Genomic DNA, 9318 nt, shown 5'->3' with positions numbered 1-9318 from the left:
GAGCATTGTCATCTTCCTGCTACACTGCTGTATATCCACCTGGTATCAGTCCGGACAACTCCTCTCTCACCATTGGGCACTGACAAGGATCATTATCCTATTATATGCCTAAAACTAATTCCATCGGATCATAGTTTGTCCTGCCAGTGGTGGAATGTAACTAAGTACATTTACTCAAGTACTGTACTGAATACAAATTTAAGATACTTGAGTTTCCATTTTATGCCACTTTGTACTTCTACTCCACTACATTTCAGAGGAAAATATTGTGCTCTCTACTCCACTACGTTTATTTTCCACTTATAGTTACTACTTACTTTTTTAAATTAAGATTTTACATAAAATAATATATTTTAGTTACTGTTTTCTTGTTTTTTAAAATCTGTTACGTACTTTCTGTGAAAGGTGCTATATAAATAAAATTTATAATTATTATGAAAAATATGATACTCATATGATGCAGTACTATTACTATTAATCTACTCAAAGTATCTAAAATTGGCTCCACATTGATGAACTACAACATTAAAATGTTCTTACTTGTATTTATTAGTGATAAAAACAAACAATATAATATACTACAATAATATAGTATAATATAATAATAATATATGTTCTCTTTTTTCTTCTTTTCTTTTCTTTTCTCTTCCCATAAATCATCTCATGACCCCTCAAATTTATCTGGTGACCCTTTGGAGGGGCCTGACCCCTAGGTTGGGAACTACTGGACTAAACCAGCTAACTGTATATAAAGTAGTTCAAACTAGCTCCACCTCCAGCAGCTACAACAGTAACATGCTGCTTACACACTGATGCTTCAGTATTAATAATCTAATGATGTCATATATAATAATATATCAGTCAGAGGGACTAAAGCACTACTTTTACTGCAATACTTTAACTACATCAAGCTCATAATACTTATTTACTTTTTTCATGTAGGACTTGTACTGGAGTCTTTTTACATTGCTGTATTAGTAGTTTTACTTAAGTAAAGGATCTAAATACTTCTTTCAGCACTGTTTTAGTGTCATATCTCTGTTACACTTTTGATCAGGCAGCTCCCTTTAACCATGCTTTTAACGCTTCTATGACGTAATCTAGATGCGACAAATTTTTTACTCACATGTATGCCAGCTCTGTCCACGCCTGAGTCGAGCCAGTCAAATATAATAACAATAATTATAAGAATATTTGATCTTTAAACCTGCTGTTTCTACAGAATGAGCTCCCAGATTACTTGTGTCGCATGGGTGAAGCGAGGCGTTGCCAAGGAAACCCCGGACAAAGTAAGTAACGTGCTTAGCAAACTGTTAGCAACATAACGTTAGCCGACCAGCTGCTAATGTGTCAACAAATCAGACTGTGATGTTATATTGTTAATAGTATTATTTTATTTTTATTGAATGTAAAGAGCTCCCTTTTACCGAGTGTTTATTGGTGTTAAGTTATAATTTAAATCCCAGACAGCATTATACTTGTTTATATGTTATTGAATTTTGAATTTGAATGTTTAGGAAATATAACAAACCTGTAGAGAAGTCATTGAACCTACAAGTGCACAAGCTTGATTTGTAAAACAAACAAACAAACAAAAAAACTTAAGTAAGACTAAAATTTAGGGCTGCAACTATTGCTTATTTTTGTTACCAATTATTTTCCCACTTAAGTGATTCACCTGCTAGTCTAACCTATAAAAAGTCAGAGAAAAAGTGAACGATGGCATCACAATTTTCCCCAAAAACTAATTAACATTTTTAAAAGTATTGTTTTATTCAACTAAAAGTCCGAAACCCAAAAAATATTCAGTTTATTTTCATATTTGACTACCAAAAGCATCAAATAGTCAAATTTGGCATTGATTATCTAAATAGTTGCCAATTAAGTTTCTGACATTGACTAATCAATGAGTCCATTAATTGTTTCAGCGCTACTAAAATCCAAATCTCTCAATTCACCCACAGTTTATTATTAGATATTAATTTTTTTACTGTGCGAAAATACTGAAAACGGTGACTGACAGATTTTTTTTATTTTTTATTGCAAACATATAATACAAATAGTCATTACAAAACATAACAAAAACAACAAAAATTAGGAAACAGATAATATAAATCCTGACACAATTCATTCTCGTATCCTGAATAAAAAAAGAAAATACTTTACGTTCAAAGGTAATATGTAAAAAAAAAAAAAAAAAAGCAAGCAGATAGGATAATCAGTGGAGATAAAAGAAAACAAACAAACAAAAGAGAGGCCTGAGGTGTGTTTTAAAACAGCCAAGATTGAATCTGGTCTATAAAGAAATGTCACTAAGTTACATTTCCATATTCAGATAAATGTTCTATGCATTTTAAAGCTTTTCTGTTTTCTGGGTTTGGTGAGATACATGTCAAAACCTGTTAGAAACACTCTTAAAGTCGGCTTTTTCTTGAGGCATCACATCTTATGAATAAAGAATTTGCCCACAGGGATGTCAAGACGTTGTTTTCCAAGTCTTTCCAGATTTTCTCCAACTGACAAATACACAATGTTTCTCTCTATCAACTTTATAATTCCACTTCAGGTTGAGTTGAGCCAAGAGGAGCTACAACGTATCATTACTGAAGCAAAGCAGGAGCTGGGGTATGTTGCTGGAACAAAATACACATTTTACAGCAGTGTTTGCGTCTGTTTCATCAATTTCATTTAAATATTCTCTGTTAAATCAGAGAACAAGTAGCTGAGGATGAGGAAGAGGATGATGAGGGTATAGCTGCGGATACTAACGACATTACACCGGACGTTGCTGGAGCTCCAGAGGATGAGAGCGAAGAAAGGAAGGAGGAAGAGGACGAACTAGCAGAGTACGGCCTGGATAAATATGATGAAGAGGACAATGGTGAGCGAGTGTAGAAACAAATTATTTCCAGTTTATTGTGTTTTAGTTCGTTAGTTGTGTTCAAACTGACCTTGTTCGTCTCGCTCTAATCCAGTGACTGCCAATCTCGGGGACAGTCTGGCTGGACTCACAGTGTTCAGCTCCAATGAGGAGGATCCTTACATCACTCTCAAAGATACAGTGAGTGCTCTTGATAATGATAATGATAATACAGATTTAAGGCGCCTGTACACTCAAGAAAAACCCCTCTTCTATGACTTCTGAGCACGGGGGAAAGTTTTACAAAAATAAGTCAAATCCGGAGTGCTTGCTGTGAATTTTAAAGCCAATTTCAACACTCATTTTATCTTGTCAAAGCCAAAATCATTCACCTCTCATCTTTCTAGGACCAGTATGAGCGAGAAGACTTCCAAATCAAGCCCAACGACAATCTCATCCTCGCAGGCAGAGCAGAGAAGGACTGCTGCAATTTGGAGATCTACAGTAAATATCTTCATATGTAACATGATGAGGTGGCAGAGAATATTCTGAAGACACAGGAAAATATCTTCTGTTGCTTCGATACTTTTGTTTTTATCTATATGATGATTTGTGTATCAGGCTTTAAAAATGTATATTTTTTTATCCAAACATTAATTCAAAAAATAATCTTTCCATTATTTATTATGTTGGAGAATCCTAAAATATGTATTTCTTTTACAGTTCATAACTCAGAGGAAGACTCTTTGTATGTTCATCATGATATTCTGCTGCCAGCTTACCCGCTGTGTATAGAGTGGCTAAACTTTGACCCAAACCCTGGAGAAGGATCAGGTAAGAGAATAATCAGTTTCTTTCTAAACCTCAAGGTGTGATAACTTCTATTCTTTGATAATAATAAATTGTTAACAACAGTAGTTATGAGCATTATATTTAATCTTAAGCTAAACCCAAACCTAAAAATAGACTTATTTCTGTCTATTGACTTGAATCTTCTCTCTCTCCCCTGGCTGCAGCTAACTACGCCGCTGTGGGCAACATGACTCCTCAGATCGACGTGTGGGACCTGGATGTGGTGGACTGTTTAGAGCCAGTCTTCTCCCTAGGGAGCAAAAAGGCCTCTAAGAAGAAAAAGAAGAGCAAGAAGGTACAAGTCTTTATCTTTAGAAGTAGTTAACTTACTTTCTAAACTTCAAGTCAGCTATTAACTCTGTAGTATTTTTGTTAATCAAGTCTTAATTGAGTATTCAACATTTTTAACAAGTTATAAGATTGATTGTGTCAAGAATTATTTTGTGCATGTTTTTTTATTTCCTCTGTGTGTGTATCGTTCTGCAACTAATCTCACATACTATGCATCAGCTTACTATTTTTTGTGAATCTTTATGACTGTATTCTCAAGACTCTTCCTTCCTCTTAACTGGCCGGTAGGAGCAGCAAGTGATCAATAACTGCAGCAAAAGGCATTTCTGGCAATCAGCTAGGCGAAAGTCTGTTTCAGGCCACATCATGGCTCAAAAACATCATCCATAGAAAAAATTGGTCTCATCTTGAACTGGAGCATCTTCAGATTCATTCCATACCCGATATTTTATGATCCACTAACGTTAGGCACTAAACGGGATGAATAAATCCCTGTTCGTGTTAGCTTTGCTGCCATCTTGACTGTAAGGGAGCTGGGTGGGACTATTGAGTGAGATTCAGTTCTTCTTAGTTTGGGAGGGGAGAGGGAGGTAAGGGAGGGGTTTTATTTTGTGTGGTGTGTTATGATAAATGTTCTAAATAAATAACTATTTAAATGGAGAAGTTTGGACTTATCATCCTGTTTGTTGTCACTTTATTAAGTTTATACAGTTAGGCGAACCAAGGAGGATGCTCGGTTACAATACCATTACACTATTCTATGCATCTCAAAGAAAACTGAGACCATACATGTCCCCAGACACATCTGGCCAAGATCTGAACTCCACTGAGTGCACTCTTCTGGTTCTGATGTTCAGGACTTATTTTTCTACATTTTCAACACCAGTATTAGTAGACAGCCTTGTCCCTCTCTCCTGCATTATTTCCTGCTCTTATCAACACATTGCTGCCTGTTTTTGGTGATCCCAGGGGGCAGCAGCAGCAGAGCCTGTCGAGGGACACACGGATGCAGTGTTGGATTTATCCTGGAACAAACTGGTCAGGTGAGTATCAGAGGGCCGGGAGCATTCACTGATGTATTTTATTAAGCACAGTTATGCACAAAAATTGAGGCAAATCTTCTCTTGCTTAGGAATGTGTTGGCCAGTGGATCAGCAGATGACACTGTGATCTTGTGGGATCTGTCTCAAGGCAAACCAGCCACAACTCTGCGTCGACACACTGATAAGGTATTCAATAAGAAACACAATGCTGAATATTGTAGTGTCTATTTAGTATCAAAGCCACAGAATTTGCAGCTTCAACTTCTGGAAATCTTTCATCTTCCAGGTTCAGACGTTGGCTTTTCACCCCTTTGAGGCACAGACTCTGATATCAGGATCATATGACAAGTAAGTGTCATCTAGAATTAAACAGTAAATTTTGTTTTTCATTCACAGCGGGTTTGAGACTAATATTTTCTCTTTTGCAGGACAGCTGTCCTCTATGATTGCCGTAGTCCAGATAACAGTTACCGGACCTGGAGGTTTAGTGGTCAAGTGGAGCGCCTGGCCTGGAATCACTTTTCACCCTGCAACTTCCTGGTAGGAGCACAAGCCATTTTACTGTCAGACTCGATAAGAATACAAAAAAAAATCAAGAATATTATAAAATCTCATCTCCAGTTTTCATTTTGTTGAGATTATACTGGGACAAAAGTATTTCTTAACAAGAGAATCAAACAACATGTGGATGTTGTAATTTGGCAAATAGGACCTGCTGTTTTTTGGCTTCTTCCCAAACCCAAATTAGTGACAAGGTCAGTAAATTAGCAGCATCACTCAAATCTGTGATACTAATTAATCTGTGAAGAACCTTAAGTAAGTGTGGTTCAGACATGTAAACAAGCATATTCCTCTCAGAGTGACACTAAGTTTGGTCAGTAGTAAATGAGCTTTTCTTTCCATCAGTGCTGGTTAGAAAATGAGTTATTCATACCTCCTGTTGCTCACATTTCTATAACTGTTAAAGTGTAAATAGGAGTTATAAATATAGCTGGTGTGTATGCTGTTTGTTTCACAACCTCTGTCATTAACTTAAGTGTGTGGTTGTGTTTCAGGCCAGCACAGAGGATGGTTTCGTCTACTGTCTGGACGCACGCTCTGATAAACCCGTGTTCACACTGAGGGCACATGATCAAGAAGTGTCAGGTAAGCAGAAGTGTGTGAGTGTGTGTCTGTGTGTATATGCCTACGCTTGTGCCATGAATGTTTTTATGTGCTATAGGTTTACTTTATGGTGGAACGAAAGGTACAATTATTAACATTACTACAAAAAATGACATCTAATCTTATATTTCTGCAGGTTTGGATCTTAGCAGCCAGATTAAAGGATGCCTGGTCACTTCATCAGCTGACAAACACGTAAAGATCTGGGACATTATGGGGAACAAACCAAATCTGGTGCATTCAAGGGACATGAAAATGGTAAGAACATGCATTTACAGTATGTAGATCCCACATTCTTTCACAACTGTCACTGAAGGAGTGTGGACTATTGTAACTTTGTATTTTAATATAAGTGTAAATCTTGCACGTAGCAGGGGGATAGCTGACATTTGTGGTTGTTAAAGATGTTGTAACAATGTGCTTCCTCACCTGTGAACAGGGTGTGCTGTTCTGCGCTGCATGTTGTCCTGATCAGCCCTTCACTTACGCCTTTGGAGGACAGAAGGACGGCTTGCGGGTTTGGGATATAAGTGATGTTGCAGCAGGTACGGCTGATACTAAATTATCTGTATTTCTTATTTCTTTCCTACTTAACATCACATTCTTACTTCATGCTGGACATTGAAATCAGATGAAAAGTTTAAACATTTATTTCTTTCACTTGTTGATTGTAAGCTGTCAAATCTATTTCCTGTACATCTATCAGGCAATATACAATGCTTGACCTTTACTCATAATATTAATTATTAATTTAATAATGCTGTGATTGTTTTCCTCTAGTGACTGAGGTGTTCGGCAGTCGAGAGCGCTTGGTGGTGAACACAGGATCACAGGCATCCAGCACTGCAGCCACAGCCGAGATGGAAGTCTCCTAGTGACGTTCTGGATGCAACAGCAGCCTGTTAACATGAATAAACTGAGCAGGCGTGCAGTAAATAAAGCTGCACTCCTGAAAGACTTGAGAGAGTGGCCAAAGTGCAAAGTGGACCTAAAGCACCTGAAAGACTTTGAAGTTTGTTCAGACTTTTTCTGACCACAAATACCAACAGCGGTAAAGTAAAAGTAAAGAAGTTAAGAAAATAATTTCTTATGTTCATATCAGTGAATATTATAGGAATTGTTTTTAGGTGAAAGCAGTGTTTGAATTGTCATAATCAACATCCCTCTCAGATTGCATTTCTTTGTACATTTCCAAATGTAGTATGCTACTAAGACTATTTTCACATGAGAAACATATAGGTCATATTGTATACCTGGTACCCTGGTATGAACAGTAAAATGAAATATTAAGAAGTCTCTGGACAAACAGTGTTTTTAAGATGCTGTATATCCAATAAATAAATACAGTTTATAGAAGGTGTAAACCTTTATGTTTGTCTTCTAATTCTGAAACTCTGCATCATCAGAAGACACATGATAATTCCGTCTGAGATTGATCAAACATGACGTCAGATTGATGAACTTGAAGCTCACTGCAGATACTCCAGCCTGCTTTGATTTCATTTCAGCAGCCCAACAATTTTTTGCAATCTGCAAATTTTTATTGTCACATTCATAAAAATTGTGACAACCTAAACCCTGTTTGAACTCTTGCTTTATGCATAATCATCAAGTAATATTGACTGAATGAATGCAGTAGATGGCTTATGTATTAAATATATATTAAGTAATGTCTAATAATTTTATCAAGTTTATAGGTTGAATATCACTGTGTTTTGTCAGAGGGGAAGCGCATATGGGAAAATATGCTTTTCAAATACTGCCATTTGTAGCTATATAGACTATTAAGAAGACTGACTTTTGGCCAGAGTTTTAAAAAACATGTTACATTTAGTAAAAGTGGATATCATTATCCACTTAGGATACATGTACATTGAGCCCTGCAAAAATAAGAATGGTAAAAACTCTAAAATGTGTTTTGATTAAATCAATTTTAAATCAAAGTATATAATTTGCATTGGTTGAAGAAGTACTCAGATCCTTTATTTAAGTAAAAGTAGAAATACCACAATGTAAAAGTACTCCATTGCAAGTAAAAGTCCTGCATTTAAAATCATACTTAAGTAAAAGTACAAAAGTATTACCAGCTAATTTTACTTAAAGTGTTAAAATTAAAGGTACTTGTTTTTCAGAAAATCAGGTTGTGATTATATAAAATACATTTAATAAAGTATATTATTAATATTGATGAATCAGTGCATAAGCAGCATTTCATTGTTATTTTATCTTCAGGACTTTACAAGAGTCACAAGATAAATCTGAGGGACTATAATATTTTTGTAAGAAGAAGAAAAAACAAAGTTCTGATACATAAATTTGGATTCATTTTCCAGAACTTTACTCTCATCTTTGCATTTTTGTGAAATATTGGAATAACTATACTGGAGTACAGTTCTTCTTGTTCCTACAGTTGGATATTTGAGCTTCACTGTGCAGAATGATGTATGTGCAGAGTTTGACACTAGAAGGTTGTTTTCACATTCATCTGCTGAAAGTGGAAAGTTTCTCTGTGCTCACTGAAAATCCAATTTTAAGCAGTGGGCCTAGGAGCAGGATGTGTGACATCACAAATAGTTTGGAAGCCAATCGTGGTTCAGTATTCAACTTACACAACTGTGATGTGGAAACCTGAAGCCTCCAGTGGACAAACACTGAGAATGGACTGTACAGTGAAGTAGGAGACATCTTGTGTTCAGCAGTTAAACTTTTGAAATGAAAAATATTTGCATATTCATAGGTACTGGAATTTTTAAAGAGGGTAATTTTAAGGATTTTAACATGACAATTGAACTTTTTTTTTTGGAAAAACCATATCAGACACACATTACTATCAAAATAGTCTTTTATATATACATCTTAAAACATGTCTGGAGGGGATCTTTAACTTATTTCATGTGAAATGTTAATCTGAAAAGTAACTAAATGGATCACATAAATAAAGTGGAGTATAGAGTAAACATATTTCCCTATGAATTGCAGCGGAGTGGGACCACTAAGTACCAGAAATAAAGTAAAGTAAAAGTACCTCATAATTGTACAGGTACTTGAGTAAATATACTTTGTTACTTTCAACTGCAGATAATTTGTTCAGCGGTTGTTATAAAATAA

The 9318-nt window shown here is 35.8% G+C and overlaps 1 protein-coding gene across 1 annotated transcript; it reads left to right on the top strand.

Moving 5' to 3' along the window:
- Nucleotides 1-1086: 1086 nt before the first annotated feature.
- On the top strand, nucleotides 1087-7574 carry pwp1 (PWP1 homolog, endonuclein). Its single transcript, XM_044342997.1, has 15 exons — nucleotides 1087-1289; nucleotides 2567-2625; nucleotides 2712-2881; nucleotides 2976-3061; nucleotides 3268-3364; nucleotides 3584-3694; nucleotides 3877-4007; nucleotides 4973-5046; nucleotides 5136-5232; nucleotides 5333-5394; nucleotides 5475-5586; nucleotides 6102-6192; nucleotides 6347-6468; nucleotides 6650-6755; nucleotides 6991-7574. The coding sequence occupies exons 1-15, from the start codon at nucleotides 1224-1226 to the stop codon at nucleotides 7083-7085; spliced, it is 1479 nt and encodes a 492-aa protein (XP_044198932.1). The 5' UTR covers nucleotides 1087-1223; the 3' UTR covers nucleotides 7086-7574.
- The last annotated feature ends 1744 nt before the right edge of the window (nucleotides 7575-9318 follow it).

This window comes from Thunnus albacares, chromosome 23, assembly GCF_914725855.1.
Source record: "Thunnus albacares chromosome 23, fThuAlb1.1, whole genome shotgun sequence".
Taxonomy (NCBI): domain Eukaryota; kingdom Metazoa; phylum Chordata; class Actinopteri; order Scombriformes; family Scombridae; genus Thunnus; species Thunnus albacares.
This window is presented reverse-complemented; position numbering and strand designations above follow the sequence as displayed.